The sequence below is a fragment of the Rhyacophila brunnea genome, unplaced genomic scaffold (assembly GCF_057557595.1).
Source record: "Rhyacophila brunnea isolate RB1 unplaced genomic scaffold, BYU_Rbru_1.0 scaffold_17, whole genome shotgun sequence".
In the NCBI taxonomy this organism is placed as follows: Eukaryota; Metazoa; Arthropoda; class Insecta; order Trichoptera; family Rhyacophilidae; genus Rhyacophila; species Rhyacophila brunnea.
Genome location: NW_028232827.1, coordinates 29,500,220 through 29,516,537, shown reverse-complemented (window position 1 = coordinate 29,516,537; position 16,318 = coordinate 29,500,220). Strand labels below are relative to the sequence as shown.

General features: G+C 37.1%; 1 protein-coding gene across 2 annotated transcripts in view; it reads left to right on the top strand.

Moving 5' to 3' along the window:
- The window catches only part of Spt6 (transcription elongation factor Spt6), a 33,752-nt gene extending 17,792 nt beyond the window's left edge, over nt 1–15,960 (top strand). For both annotated transcript variants that reach the window (XM_085944592.1, XM_085944591.1), the window contains exons 12-31: nt 20–189; nt 476–785; nt 1,199–1,364; nt 2,801–2,977; nt 3,372–3,587; nt 4,499–4,711; nt 4,955–5,092; nt 5,823–6,118; nt 6,981–7,182; nt 7,890–8,037; nt 8,332–8,480; nt 8,757–9,004; nt 9,619–9,823; nt 9,956–10,052; nt 10,977–11,188; nt 11,801–12,038; nt 12,305–12,420; nt 13,009–13,250; nt 14,404–14,529; nt 14,988–15,960. In XM_085944592.1, coding sequence (XP_085800718.1) covers nt 20–189; nt 476–785; nt 1,199–1,364; nt 2,801–2,977; nt 3,372–3,587; nt 4,499–4,711; nt 4,955–5,092; nt 5,823–6,118; nt 6,981–7,182; nt 7,890–8,037; nt 8,332–8,480; nt 8,757–9,004; nt 9,619–9,823; nt 9,956–10,052; nt 10,977–11,188; nt 11,801–12,038; nt 12,305–12,420; nt 13,009–13,250; nt 14,404–14,529; nt 14,988–15,213 — 3,895 coding nt within the window. In that variant the 3' untranslated portion in view covers nt 15,214–15,960. The remainder of the gene's footprint in view (nt 1–19; nt 190–475; nt 786–1,198; nt 1,365–2,800; nt 2,978–3,371; nt 3,588–4,498; nt 4,712–4,954; nt 5,093–5,822; nt 6,119–6,980; nt 7,183–7,889; nt 8,038–8,331; nt 8,481–8,756; nt 9,005–9,618; nt 9,824–9,955; nt 10,053–10,976; nt 11,189–11,800; nt 12,039–12,304; nt 12,421–13,008; nt 13,251–14,403; nt 14,530–14,987) is intronic.
- The last annotated feature ends 358 nt before the right edge of the window (nt 15,961–16,318 follow it).

Sequence of the window (16,318 nt, the reverse complement as noted above, 5' to 3'; positions counted from 1 at the left end):
AAAATCATGTTTGTTATAGAGCCGCGCGTAGACTGGCGAATGCTCAAAGAGCTGAAGAAGGTCAAGACGATTTGGAGCTCCTGGAAGAGCCTGAAGATGAAGAGGAACCGGTTGAAGAAACACCAACGGAAGGTTTAAAGCAAGCCGTTCGAGGTGGACCTTACGCAATGTGCAGAAAAGCCGGCCTTGGTGAGTTGTAGGAATTAGTTTATTTCCTCGTACCTATTATTAAATTATTGAAGAAAATTAACACCAATTTGTTGTCACTTTGGCAATAACTAATATCTTGTGACAAATTTTTGGACTCGCAATCCTTTCTTTCTGGTGATTATATTATGCTCATTCTAAAATCAGCCTATAATGTCAATATGTATATGCTACCATTCATGAAATTTTTATGCAGAATTAATTCATGAATGTAATTTTTTGCCCCCATAGAATACAGTCATCAAAAACACACGCATATTTCTTGCAGATGGCTTCGTCAAAAAGTTTGGCCTCTCCCCGGAGCAGTTTGCGGAGAACCTGCGCGACAACTACCAGCGTCACGAAGTGGAGCAAGACCCCAACGAGCCATCAGTGACTGCTGAGCAATTCGTCTCGGACAAGTTCACGACGGCCCACGAGGTGCTGCACGCTGCCAAGTACATGGCGGCCGCCCAGCTGGCGCGAGAGCCACTGCTCAGGTCCAGCGTCAGGGAGGTGTTCTACGAGCGCTCCAAGATCACTGTCGTGCCCACCAAGAAAGGCTTGAAGGAGATCGATGAGAATCATCCGTGTTATTCGTGAGTATACTTTCTTCATTATTTCGTTTGCCAGTCTTATGGTTTCCAGAGTGTTGCCAGTGTACACTATTCAAATGGTATTTAGTATTCTTCCAGTTATAAAATAATTGATACTAATAATCTGAAGCCTGTATCCTGTCAAATTTAAATGTTGCTATTTAATAAATAAAAATTAGAGAAGATATCTTTGGAATCTAATAAAATAAAGTCAGATTTAGATAATGGGTGCAGATTGTTTACAACATCTGTCTTGTCTGAGGGACATAGTTATCCATTAAAAATAATAAGTTAAGTATTCTTTAAATTCAATAAAAGTTATATGAAGCCGTACTGGGGGGATTTACTGATATTGACTTCTGCCATACATTCATATTCAGTGCTTGAGCTATGTTCAACTATACTTATCTTTTCAGGATGAAATTCATCAAGAACAAGCCCGTCCGTGATTTGTCGGGAGAGCAATTCCTTAAATTAGTAATGGGGCAAGAGGATAAAGTTTTGACAGTAACGCTTAGCGATAATATTGAAGGAAATACCTCATCTTCATACCTGGAAGAAGTCAAACAACTGTTTCAGAAGGTGAGAAAGTATTATACATTGTTTTTCTAAGCTTTTTTACGTGTGGTACAGCAAATTTTACCGTTACCTGATTCAGGCTATTGTATAATGAAAAACTGTCAGCCAAATTGAAAACCAAAAACCCCCACGGTCGGCCTCGAACCACTGATATTTCGGTTGGCAGCTGAGCGTGCCACCAAATGCACCACTGAGATTATGGCAAATATGAAAAAAAAAATGACAAACATGGATTGTTTTGATTAGTCAACTGGCCAACCACATTAATCGCTCGACTCTCATGCAAAATTCAATAATAACAAAACAGAAATCGCCAGTTGACACTTAGTAGGCCATGCATTTCTAGCATCATAACCAAGCCATAATGTATTCTAGTACTATCTGGTTTGGCTACTTTGACTTTTGACTTTACTTGAACTTTCAACTTGTGGCATTCGTGAATGGAAAAAGATAAAATTTATCTATTTATCAAAACCTTTTTATTTGTTTACCGCTGTAGTTCGATTATAGGCTTCATCAAAAGAATTGTATGTTTTCTTACTGTTGTTTACCTCTAATAGTTATGGAGTTACAATGACATTTTTAACTTTTATAATAAGAGTAATATGAGTTACAGCTGTTTACCACGTATGCAGGATAAGTAATGAAGTAACAATATAACAATAACTCTATTTCACGATTTTTGGAGTTACAATAGTTTACCTCTAGTATACAGAAATAGTTTCACATCTGCCGCAAATGCCCATTAATTTTTTTAAACTAATGATGTTCTCAATGTATGACAATTTTTTTTGTATTGAAACACTTCCAAATCATAAGCTTTGTGATTCACGGTAAGAGAAGAAGATGTTCATTACCAATTATACATTCGCGATAACTGTTTCGAATATTATAAAACTCAAATCATTAAGAGCATACATGAGTGAAATGGCAAATAATTTTCAACTATAGGTGGGACGAAATTTTGCACTCGTCGCCAATTGGAGAGCGGTAGTCGAAGTGTGAGCACGTCAAGTTGTTTTGTGATGGTGTCGGAGGAATATACTCTTATATCGTGTAACGATGACTAAAAAACGTTATGCATGTACCGAAATAGAAAACATGTCAATGAATACATTATTATTATTACTAATATAACAATAAACATAACATTAAATGGACGCATGTTGAATTTTTATTACAAATTATGTTTTGTTCGGCACGCGTCATTTGCACAATCCGGCCGTCGCATAGTCACAATCTTTTTAGACCATGCCTCAGCTGAAGTATTAGCCTTAACCACCGTTTGCAAAATGTTACTTTCATATCGCTTGTTGTTCCGACAGTGAATGTTGATTACTGATTTTTGTGGGTTGTGCCCTATCGTCCTACACTCAATTGGAAGGGCACAATGATTACCTTCTAAACTCATATTCATGGTCATACTTTGTCTTCTGTAGGACGAATTCGCCAAAAATGTTCAAGACTGGAATAATCTGCGTGCAGAATGCGTATCTCTCGCATTGAATCGGATGGTCCTGCCAGATCTCCGTAAAGAGCTTCACGCCCAGCTGTTGTCCGAGGCCAGAGAATCCATTTTGAAAGCTTGCTGTAGGAAACTGTATAACTGGATTAAGGTTAGCTATTTAGCTTTTATTTAATTTTCAAGAAAAGATTATTTGAATTTCTCTTCCATCACAATTACTTTCAATATTATGTTCCAATAAGTCAGCAATAACTAACCCGTGGGACGCATGTGGCATTCCAGGATGGATTTTGTAGCCGAAATAATGCGGAAAATAAATATGTTAACAAAAGAGCGCTAATAAGATCGGCTAGCTTAACAAGAACGTAGCAAATGACGACTTACTTTCATGGCTTAAGAACTGTTCCGGATAGCAGATGATTGGGCAAAGATCGCCCTGATGGTGGCCTACTTACTTTAGGTTCTAGTATGAACAGGTACCTAGTAGAGTTGTATTGCTACATTTACATCAACAATATAATACTTCATTATCAATACGTATTCAGGTTGCGCCATATTCGGTGGACTTCCGCGATGAAGATGACGACGAGTGGGACACGAGCAAAGGTCTCCGCATCATGGGACTGGCCTTCGTTCCCGACTTCTCTCAAGCCGCCTTTTGCTGTGTCATCGACCCCGACAGCGATGTTGTTGACCATCTTAGGCTGCCTCACATACTCAAGAGGAAGAACTCTTACAACAACTCAGAGAAATACAATAAGGTATGCAATATAGCCTGTATTTTACATACAGTAAAACCTCGTTAATATGAATTGAATTCCATGGGATAATTTCGAATTACGGCGAATTTCGAATTATCCGTATTCTTACTAACGTGGTTTTACTGTATTATGTATCTGTATTCTTGTTTCTTTATTTCAATTTTAGGGGATTTAATTCATATGAATTGTCTCACAGTGCCATGGTTGTTGAGCAGCCATCTCTGAAGACATGGCTCGCGGGTTCGATTTGTGAATGAGTAAAGAACTCTGCGTTGTTTTTTTAATGTGCTTGATCCAGTACAAGGACTATGGGTTGGGCGAATGACTAACAACCATTCCTCATTAAAAAGCTCTATCAATATAACCTCCACTTTTTGTAGGCCCATTTTCACCGCTTTCAAACGCTTCTAAACACTTTTATACAATTTTCTCCTTTGCAGTTAATGATAACTGCATCTTCAATATTAATTTTATCATCTTCATCATCGGTTCTACAATTCTGTTGGGGGACTTGGCTGCCTCCCAAAAAGGATTCTTAAAAATGGTTGTTCGCCAATTAGGTTGTACACGTTACAAAAACAAAATGTATTTTCACACACAATTGATATCTACACAACATTCCATGGCAGACATTCTGCCATCCCACTATTGAGAGCACTGTAAAAACATTTGTTATCCATGTGTCCACGCTCTGGCTCCAAGGAAAGTAAGTGTTACAATTGGAGGAGTCAGCTCAGTCAGTCAGGAGGAGCTGTTATCCAAAGAAGTGAAGAAAGTAAGATGTCATTAATCAATCTTCTTGTCTAAACAACACGCCAGTCCAGCACTTCTATCGTTTTAGAGATCAAAACTGGCAATGTCTTATTTTACAAATTACATCTATTGTCATAATCTTTTACACTTTGTTACAGGAAATGGATCTGACGGCTCTCCGCAATTTCATAATGTCGAAGAAGCCCCATGCGATCGTGATCGGGGGGGAGTGCCGCGACGCCATGATGGTGAAGCAGGATCTTGCAGACGTGGTCGCACAACTCGTTGAAGATGAACAGTTCCCCAGGATCCCCGTTGAAATCATGGACAATCAGCTCTCGAAAATTTATGCTAATTCCAATAAGGGTGTTGTAAGTATTAAAACAAAGATGGTACATAGTAATTTATTGAAGAAAATAATCAGCCACTGCATTTATAGTACAAACTTCAATTGGGAAAGTCGTCACATGATTTTGCTGATAATAATAATAACGGATAAAATTTATCCATAATATCTTTATATTTTCATTTAGTTTGTATAACATCAATTCGCCACAGTATGTTATACGGTTTTAATTATAATCTGTCTACAAGATATCTTTTTTTCCCATCAGAGTGACTTCCGAGAGTATCCAGAGATTTTGAGACAGGCTGTTTCCATAGCGAGAGTATTGCAAGATCCTCTTGTGGAATACTCCCAACTATGCACCGTGGATGAGGAAATCTTATGTCTTCGCTACCATCCTCTTCAGGTAAAAACCAATATCTTGAATCCATTATATTACATATATATTTTAGAATATACGAGAGACCGTGTCTTAGTGCAACTCTCTCCTGTTATGGTTGTCTTGTGTGCCCTGAACTCTAGGAGCAAAAGTCCTTATCCCATAAGACAGTTGCCATGACTGCCACAATGGGGGGGGGCTGACAGGGTTTTAGCCTGGGGGCCTGGACTTAGGGGGGACTGGCATGGTTGGTCGACCAGTTTAATGAGATGAACACACCACAAATTTGCTCCAATAGTAAAAAAAATTCGCGTGCTGCACTATTTTACTTGAGCATTTTAAACTATTTGGCTGTGATGGAATTTTATGTGATAGGTATAATGAATAATATAATTAAATGATGATTCACATGTAGAATTTTATTATATAATTATTTTTAATGTTGTTACTTTGAATGTCAGAATCGCACTGAGTTGAAACTGTATCACCTTTAGACAAATTCCGATACGCATAGACATATTTCAAGGTACTCATTATTTCTATCATACTGAGTTAGATAATAAATAACGAATGAGATATGGAAATTATAAAAATGCTCAAGAATGTTTGTACGTATGTGTACCGTATTGCATTATATGTATTATAAATGTCATGTTTTGTAAAATGAAGTGTATATATATTAACTGCATTAGAAAATCAATGAATTTCAACTGCAATTTTATCATTAATTTTCATTGTGACTTTTATTTAATTTTAGGATCAAATCCCAAGGGAAGAACTGATCGAAAACCTGTATTTGGAATTTGTGAACCGCACCAACGAAGTGGGAGTAGACATCAACACGGCCGTCCAGACAGGTCTCACCGTCAACCTCATCCAGTTTGTCTGCGGGCTGGGTCCCAGGAAAGGGCAGGCGCTCATCAAAATGCTCAAGCAGACTAATCAAAGGCTGGAGAACAGGACACAGCTCGTGACCATCTGTCATATGGGACCTAAAGTTTTCATCAACTGCTCGGGATTCATCAAGATCGATACCAATAGCTTGGGAGACAGGTAATGCATTGAATGTGATCCACTGTTATAGTAAACAATAATACATACAGATGAATGTGGTGGAAATTTGAACTCTATCTACATTGCAATAAGTGTGATTATCTAGCTAGATTATCATCAAATATCTTTACCATATTCTGCAAAACATATCGTCGTTGAAACTAGAAAATTGTGTAACTCCAAAAACACTACTTTACAGGAGAGACAAAAAACATTATGGTTTCCTATACAAATGTATGGTTTTGGAGTGAAATCATCCATGATTTAACAATGATACAATTTTTCTGGAATTACAAAATTTGCAAGACGGATAGATATTATCAACGGCCACTAGATGGCATTCAAAGTCAATTTTCGATTAAAACGGAGTTACACAATTTTCTAGTTTCAACGACGATATTCAATTTTATTTTACATGTTGTAATGAACTTTACAAATAAATAACAACATACAAAAAAACCAAGAAATAAGTAACAGTATTAGAAAAGCAGTACATATTATTTTGAGTGAATACAAAAATCATACACGGAAGTACTCCGAATGAGTTTAGTAGACCCTATTTTAAGAATTTATTTAACAACATCCACTAAACCATATCCTAACGTGGAATATATCTATATACGAAAAAATTGGTTGAACACAGTTATTGCCCGTCCAATTGGCATTGCCGATGGTAAGTTAGTGCTGCACCTTCAGAGAACAAACAACTGATTTGATGTTACCGATTTCTAAGATAGTTATCAGTGAGAGATCATCACTACCAAGAATGGCATAGTTCTCATATAATCAGATTTTATATGCAAGGTGTAAATATAATGATGTAACAGAATAATAATGGAATGTTTGGTTATTGTGATTACAGTACGGAGGCGTACGTGGAAGTATTGGATGGATCCCGTGTCCATCCGGAGACATACGAGTGGGCTCGTAAGATGGCCGTCGACGCTCTGGAATACGAAGATGAGGACGCTAACCCTGCAGGGGCACTCGAAGAGATTCTGGACGCCCCCGAAAGACTGAAAGACTTAGATTTAGATGCCTTTGCCGAGGAGTTGGAGAGACAGGTAATGGATCATTTCCATTATTATATATTATATTTCAATTGCAAAATCTAGCTATTGTTACACAATTATACATCAGGAGATTAATATTGCATGCTATTTAATCTATCGCCTGCCTAAATAGTGCGGAGGGACCCTGAAAGGCAGTATTGCAATACTACTTTTTTCTCTTGGGGCGAGGAGTTCAAGCTATAACCGTGTAATATCTATCTTATAAAAATTTTGTGCTACTGTTAAAATCTTTGTAAAATTAATACATTTGACAGTCTATGAAGCATTTGTTCATTGTTTTTCCTAATATCCTCGTATTGAAATCCCGATTCGTGGCTTTCTGCCTGTCCAAATGGAAGGCAACCAACAGTCTTAAGGTTGTAACCTTAAGACTTCTCATTGGCACTGTTACTTTGCATTTCTGTAGAAGACTAATGCCAATTGAAAATTATTTCTATACCATTGGCGCACATAATTTTTAACAATGGTCACTTTTTTCGACACCGAAATGCCACAACACTCGATATATTATATGGTCACATGTAAATTGTACGTATTACATTTCACTGTAGCACAGTTCGCCGTGAGCTTTCTTATCAGAAAGAGATGAAATAATTACGCATTGTTCGTGGAGCATTGCAGACAATAATGTTCCAATTTAAACCTTACTTCACTTCAGTATATCGGCTATTTGACTGTTTGAATAATTTCTTTTTCAGAACTTTGGTAATAAAAGTATAACACTGTATGATATCCGAGCCGAATTGAACTGCCGCTATAAAGACTTAAGAGTACCGTATCGATCGCCAAATCCCGGTGAACTTTTCGACATGCTGACCAAAGAAACTCCCGATACTTTCTATATAGGTATGTGAAAATACACTACATTGATTCATTGGTAATTTTTTTTAAAACAAATTGAAGAGATAATTTCAATGGTGATTAAATCGATTTTAAAATTAAACATACTTAACTATTTTCAACATGTTATAAATGATATCTATGTTTAGTATTTAAAAAAGGCCAAAATATTCAAAAAAGACATTGCTTTAAAATTAATAACATTTTGAATGTTGATCCGATCCAATCCAAAACTTATTTTTTACTTATATGTCACTTATGCTCATTATGTATATATATCAAATGTATTGTTTTGATTAGGAAAAATGGTTCTGGCAACTGTGGCAAGTATCACTCATAAAAAACCGCCTCGGGAGCAGTTGGATCAAGCTAATCCTGTTAGGAATGACGAAACTGGAATGTGGCAATGTCAATTCTGCAGGAAAAATGATTTCCCCGAATTGTCTGAGGTAATTATATTTTTTTTATAATATCCGTGCAAAGATAAATGGCTAGTGTAAACTATTTCTAATACACAAGAAACCCGTCAAAAAGCGAATGAAAAAATAATATTTAAAAACTTAATGGCTTACAGAATCAAACAAATGCTGATGTGACCAATTTTCTTTTGCATATTTTATTTATTGCAATTATTATGAGTTAATTGGCCAATCAACATGTGCGTATCGTTTTAATTTATGAAATTATCACTATTTTAATGCTACATAACTTATCCGTCTTGACAGGTATGGAATCATTTTGATGCCGGAGCGTGTCCCGGCCAAGCTACGGGAGTCAGAATCCGATTGGACAACGGCCTCTCGGGCTATATCCACGTGAAGAACCTCTCCGATAAACATGTAGACGATCCGGCGGAGAGGGTGCGGCCCAGCCAGACCATCCACTGCCGGGTGACCAAAATCGATGTGGAACGCTTCTCCGTGGAGTGCTCATCCAAGAGCTCTGATCTGCTGGATAAGAATAACGACTGGAGGTGTGTACTTTTTGACATTTGAAGAGTTTATTGAAATTTTTTATATACTCATTCCGGTGGTAAAATGCTGATGACAATGAATGATTGCACTGACAGGAGTAAGCCGCCCTGCAAACAAGCATTGCGTTTGACACCACTCACACAGATGCAATTTAACCCATTATAGTCAAGACGTCATTGTAGATCAGACGAGAAACAATGATTTTGTATTGATGCATTCGTCAATTAGAATTATATCAATGCACAGTTTTTCAATTGTTGGAAGGATATTTCTCGACCTAGGATATCTTTATGATCACTGTCCATTATCATTTTATTGCTCTGTGGGTCAGTAAAAACAACTCGCGTGTCATGAATAGTGTGGATTCTGCGCGTTTAGATATAACGATGGCAGCGACTTTTCTAAATTTACACCAGCGACATGCATACTGAGCATCTTATAACTTTATTACAAGCGCCAACTGCCATCTTTCCAATGAACAATGTTGTATCGACACTGCGGCAGTATATTAAGATACATGTGATTTGTGTATCTTAATTAAATTCACAGCTGATGAGATTAGTGTTAATCAATGATAGATTCGATTAAAAGTGTTTTACCTTTAATGTTTTAGACCGCAGAAAGATCCATTCTACGATCAGGAGGCGGAAGACAAGGAGTCTAAAAAAGAGACTGACGCCAAACAAGTTAAACATAGACAGCAGTATGTGAAGAGGGTCATCGTTCACCCCGCCTTCCACAACATTTCTTTCTCCGAGGCTGAAAAGGTTATGACGAATATGGACCAAGGGGAAGCTATTGTCAGGCCGAGCAGTAAGGTAAGTCTTTAATACTTCAATTCTATACACTGACTAAATAACGATCTCTGTGTAACTTAGAACAGCTTCAGAATCATCTTTCGAAAAATTGTGGATATGGATCGTAAATTTATTTGTAATTATTATTTACAGGGAGCTGATCATTTGACTGTTACATGGAAAGTGGCCGATGGAATTATTCAACACATAGATGTCCGGGAAGAAGGAAAAGAAAATGCCTTCTCTTTAGGTATGTAACTTAACCATGTATGTATGTACCTATGAGCAAGAATAATAATAGAGAGAGGATATTGTCCGGTTATATGCAACCATTTTCTGTGCGTATTAATACAATTAAATTACTACATACTGACATGACACACTACGAATAAATTGGAATGAAAATACAATGATGGATTTGAACAGTCTAAAAATATTAATAAACCTATTTTACTTCCGGAATAACGTTTCTTTATTGCAATTTATTTCAATGATGTTGCAATTTTATAGTTACATTCCGAAACTGATGTTCATATTGCGAACCTGATAATCAACAATCTGTATAAACAAGGTGTGCGTACTCGAGACTACTGTATTAAAGCGTACATCGTCTGTTTTTCTCAGTTTGGTTACTAAACTTCGATACAGCACTGGTAACAATGTATATAAATATCCATTAAATAATTTAATAATTATTTTATTTGTAGGCAAAAAACATATGATTAAACATTATAACAAATACGCCAAACATCAATAAAGTTGCTTCCTTACATTTCAGTTTACTATAACTCATACCTTTGTCACTGAGTGTTTTCGAAAACTTCCTCTCTGTCGCACCGCATGCCGGTTTTGTTCAGGTCTTGATATGTGCAGATTGTTTATTGCAAAAGCTGTTCTGCAAAACGCTAAGGATAATTCCGTATGCAACAAATGAAGTTAAAATTGTCATCAAAAGATTACATTTCTTATAAATACTTTGTGAAACATTCTAGATTTTTTCAGATAATCAGCTGTGCTAATATTTATTCAGCCATAATCTCTGTGTTTTGTGACATCTCTTATTTTAAGTGTTCACGGTATTCTGCATTTATATGTTAACGTAATAATATGTTAAAACAAGTGGACTATTTTAAATATCATCTTATGTATATCTTTTTGTGCAATTTTCTTTCAGGCCGTAGCTTGTGGATAGGAAATGAAGAATTTGAAGATTTAGATGAAATAATAGCTAGACATGTGACCCCAATGGCCAGCCACGCCAGGGATTTACTCTCATACAAATACTACAGAGATCTAGGTGGAATCAGAGACAAGGCGGAGGAAGCTCTTAAAGAGGAAAAGAAGAAAAATTCTAACAAAATACACTATTTCTTGGCAGCCGCAAAGGTAAACTTATTTAATTATTTAATGTGTAATATTCATCAATCTCATATCAAAGCTAGTGCAAAGTCAAGTGTTGTGGGGCGAAGGCGCGGGTGTCAGTTTATTGAATGGTACGACCACCCACACAGAATACAATGTAAACTTATAGCGCAGAGCCTATTGGTTGAGCAGGGCGGCAGCAGACTGCGGGCGAACTATTCAATTCCCAGTAAAATAGCACGTGCTACAAGTTAAAAAAATTTCGTGACCAGATTTCTGATGGATATGTAAAAAATAATGTATGCCATCAATCTATTTTCTGAGATAATTAAAGGCACATATTTGAGAAAATAACTACTCTGATAACGACATTGTGACTAAACTGCGTACTGCGGTTTCCTGCATTGAGCGTCCCATGTAACCTATCCATTAGAGTCAACCAAAACCCACACCACACCGTCATGTCATTTTATGTGGGCTATCTGCTTTAAAATTTCTATTAGATATTGTTATGATTTATTCTCAATCAGTCTCAATTCATACCAGCTCGGGATATATGATTTTTTTGTACAAATATCAGAATAATTCAGTAACTGTCTGACGAAAACATCATACCTAAGTATATTTTACTTGCAGAATTACCCTGGAAAGTTTTTACTATCTTACCTGCCAGTCCAGAGATGTCGTCATGAGTTTGTGACGGTCATCCCAGATGGATTTAGATTCCGTCAACAGATCTTCGAATCGGTGGGCAGCCTCCTGAGGTGGTTCAAAGAGCACTTCAAGGATCCTGTACCGGGAGCTACTCCCTCCACGCCTCGTGGCAGTGCTACAAGCGGCAGAACACCCTACCAACCGCACACTCCTGCAGGAGGTAAGATCACACTCGCCTCGAAATTTACACACCTACATATCAGTTAGGTACATATTATACTATGCCTACAAATGATATTAAAAAATCTTCTTCTATAGAGATGGAGCCTAAGTGTATGAAATTGAAGTAAAAGAAATTACCTCTCCAGGGCTATTCCATCATATCACTTAAGTGAACCATCGCGTGTTAACAATATTTTAATATGCTCTCACTTTATTACTACAAACTTTTCGATTCCTACATATAATTTTTGTTTGAATGTCCAGGTATGTCTACGGAAGCTATCCAAAGGGTGGCGCAGACGATGCCTTCTCACATGTTACACTCCCTGTCGCAAGCCGCCACTTACCCGCACACTCCTGCCAACATGTACATCAATACTGTAAGTCTAAACATTGAAGAATTGTCTTCTTCTTCTGCCCGTTCTTATATTTTTATATAATATGTAGCAAACTTTCGATAAAACTGTTTTGTCTACTCCAAATTCAATATCAATCTTAAGTGGGTCAATCCTTGTTGTTTAACCTTCAATTCTCATCAACGGCAGGAAACAGACTTCATATCGCATAGCCGGCTGCGCACATAGGAGCCTAGCGACAGTGACGATCGCAACCTCTCGAAACGCCAAAGTCATCAAAAAAAATTAAACATTCCACAAAAGTCCCATTAGACGCCAAAACAGCGATTATTATGTATTGTGCGCAGAAATCTGTAGTGATCTCTCCTTGTAATATAATCATATATGCATGGATATTTTTCAATCTCTTGGACAAAGTAAATATTGGTGCGCTCGTCTGTCATTTTGTAGAAGATATGGCAACCTGTGACTTTGAATTGACTTTTGAATTAAAATGGCCGACTGCAACACAGACCACGAGCGACATGTTGCAGACGACGAATTTAGATGTGCGAGCCGGCTTACATCTCCTTTATAATTGCACTGTATTACTAAACTGATTTTTTTTTTCAGCCGTACACGCCTTCGGCTCAGACCCCATACATGACGCCGTACGGTACACCGCACCACTCCACCGCAACTCCGCGTTACCACCAGCACACCTCTGGCGGAGCGGCCGACTCTTCCAATGTGTTCCTTCACCCGGGAGCCATCACTCCGCGGAGACATCAGCCCCAGCAGCCCCCCAGCCCCCACCACCATTACCCACCGCAACACTATCCGCAGCATGGGCACAACAGCTCATCTGCCTCCAGGTTATTAATTTTCTCTTGCTTCAGTTAAATCAGGGATAGCGAACCTTTTTACGCACGTGTGCCAAAATTTTCCAAATAATATTTTTCGACTGTGACGTGCCACGCAGTTTTTTTATGGCTAAAAATTTTTTTTTAGTTTTCCTAAACAAGGTACCTAAACATAATATGAAAAACCGAAGAAAATACGCATGGCTATATCGTCATTATTTTTTAATATTATCGTAAAACTTTTTTATAAAAAAATGTTTTTTTAAATACTTATTCATATATAAAATAGTATTATTTCTTTTCTCTTCAAAATGAAACATTCGCGTGCCATGCAAAATCATCTCGCGTGCCACCATTGGTTCGCCATCCCTGAGTTAAATGATAATCTTTTTTTTTCATTATCAGATTTAATATTAATTAATACGCTTCATAATACATAGGTGGGTTAGTTTTTTATATACCATGTACGATCATAAGAATATCACATGGACCTCCACTGAGTGAAGGTTGTTTTAAGAGATTTTATTTTGTTGTTATTTATGTTTATTATGTTGTAAGAGGTTTTTAGAGAAGTATCATGATTAATGGATGTTGGCCACTTGCTCAACCTATTGGGCCTCTGGGCCCTCTTCCTCGAATCTGGAATCTTCGACATTATAAGCCAACACGGTAACTGCTCGGCAATCGTAGGCTATGAGTTAGTGCGTAGATATTGATTGTACGTCCAGTTTTTACCAATTTTAGTTATTACGGAAATTATTAATTATGAAATTACTAGACTTTTATTAGTGAAAAAATAATGATGCCTCTTGTTAGCTTGATCAATAATACATGTCAACACAAAATTATTTATGAATCAAAATAATATTATATTCACTGTTCAAAGGTTTCTTTTTGAGTGCTGTATGTACTGATACTAAACTAGATATCCATATGCAGAGGACTCGTTGTATTGTGTGAGATAATATTATTATGTATTTACACACTAGAGTTTTATGATTTAGAAAATTATAGACAGTGCAGTGCACTTGCATATAGTTAGCGCAGCCGCCACTGTTGGCTAATATTTGAAATCTTTTATCACTCTAATTAGAAACAACTAGAAATCTTCATAGTATTTAGTTATTTTACGACTAACATTGTCATTTTCTTATCTGCTCTTTAGACCTGCGGCATCATTCACAAACGATCCAATGGATTGGCAGAAAGCAGCAGAAGCCTGGGCTAAACTCAAGACTAAAGACTCTTCAGGAACTCCCAGAAGCGATGGAAGGAACACACCTCGTGGAAGGTAATTAAAATTTATACAATCATTTCATTAACTAAATAAATAAAGCACCTACAGTATTTTTATTTGAAAACTGTTTACAGTACGGATTCGAACCTTTATTTTTTTCATTTCGGTTTTCGTTCTGGTTCAAGTAAAAAAATATATATCGGTTCGGTTCCGGTTGTTAAAAAAAATAACGGTTTTCGGTTCAGATCCGAGTTATTAATTTTTAAATGTTTCTAATACCCAGACGTAAGACGTATTGTGCCTATGACAACTGAAGTGGGGAGTAAGATCATGTTAATGCGCGTGATTGAACACGTATCGAACCGAAAAAACCAATATTTTTTTTTGGTTCGGTGCCGGTTTTCGTTCAGACAAAAATAACGGTTTTTGGTTCAGTTCCGGTCCGAAGCCTTGGTAGTAAGTGACTTAATTAGTTATTAATTATTATTATATTAATTAATTGCATCTTTCAGTTCGAACAGAACGCCACGGTACGACGACTCCAGCGTGGGCAGGAAGACTCCGCAGTACATGGAGAGTCGGAACCCCATGGCGTCGCCGGGCGGTCGCTCCTCTCGTCAGTCCAGCCACCTCAGCACCACGCGGTCTCCGCGGTCGGCCCGCAGCACACCTCACACCAACACGTCACCCCGCTCCATGTCTCTCGGTGACGCCACGCCACTCTACGATGAAAATTAATCGCCGATTCGACGTGTATAGTCTAATTTTTAAAATTATTTGTTGTCGCCAGTTGATTGGATTTGTCTTATGATATTTTAACAATAATTATTAATGCTCTAATTTTACAAGCTGACTCATTTTCTTGTATTTCAATTTAGTTTAATTAGCTGAACTATTTATGAAGTCTGTGGCATTGAAAGAAAAGGGAGTCAAGTTAAAAACATGAATGTACATATCCGTATGACATTTTAAAAATTTAATGAGAAAGGTGAGTCTGCACATTATTGCTTTGTGTTCCTGTTTTCCATCTTTTCCTTGACAATAGTATCAGGTGTTAAATAATTTTCTGGGTTTATGAGAAAGATTTCGCAATGTGTATCAAGGTAATTCATCTTTCGTTACTACTCTTTCTGTGTGCGAAAGGAAAAGGGAGATAAGTCTAAAATCACTATTCAGGCGAGCCAAAAGTTACGGACCACTTTGTATGTGATCTCTTATGTTTCTGGGTGAAATTTACCAGTTCAAAGTCGTTAATTTGACTCATCCTTTTTCTTATTTATGCACACATGCATATCAACACATTTTTCAACTTTAAAGAGTTATCTGCCTTTTCCTTCTCTATATAGATGGAGCTTAAATATACGAAAGTGAAGCTGGGAAAAGGTTACTTAGACTTATGATTAAATTAGTTGCAAGTCGTTACAGATTCATTCAAGTTAACAATATATGACCTGTTGTCATGGATGTAATTACGAAATTAGTTTGAAGAAAAAAAATGACCAAATTATTTAATGGTTTGTCCGAACAATACCCATTAGACAGTATTGAAAACTATTTGTTTATTATATTTATGTATTGAGGTTTTATAATAATTGTTTCAATAAATTAGCCGTCAAAACTGTCAATCTCGCTCTAAAAGTTAACACAGCCAAGAGAGGGTCTCTTAAAACATGGCACATTTTGACAGTTTAAACAAACGGTCAACTAATTGTAACAATTAACTACCGTCGATAGCCACTTTGTGTATAGAAAGACCCATTGTAATGACAATTTTCTTCTACTTTAATTATGGCGCTACAGCCCAGGGTACATGGACATCGTCCACCTCGAACAGACTCCTCCG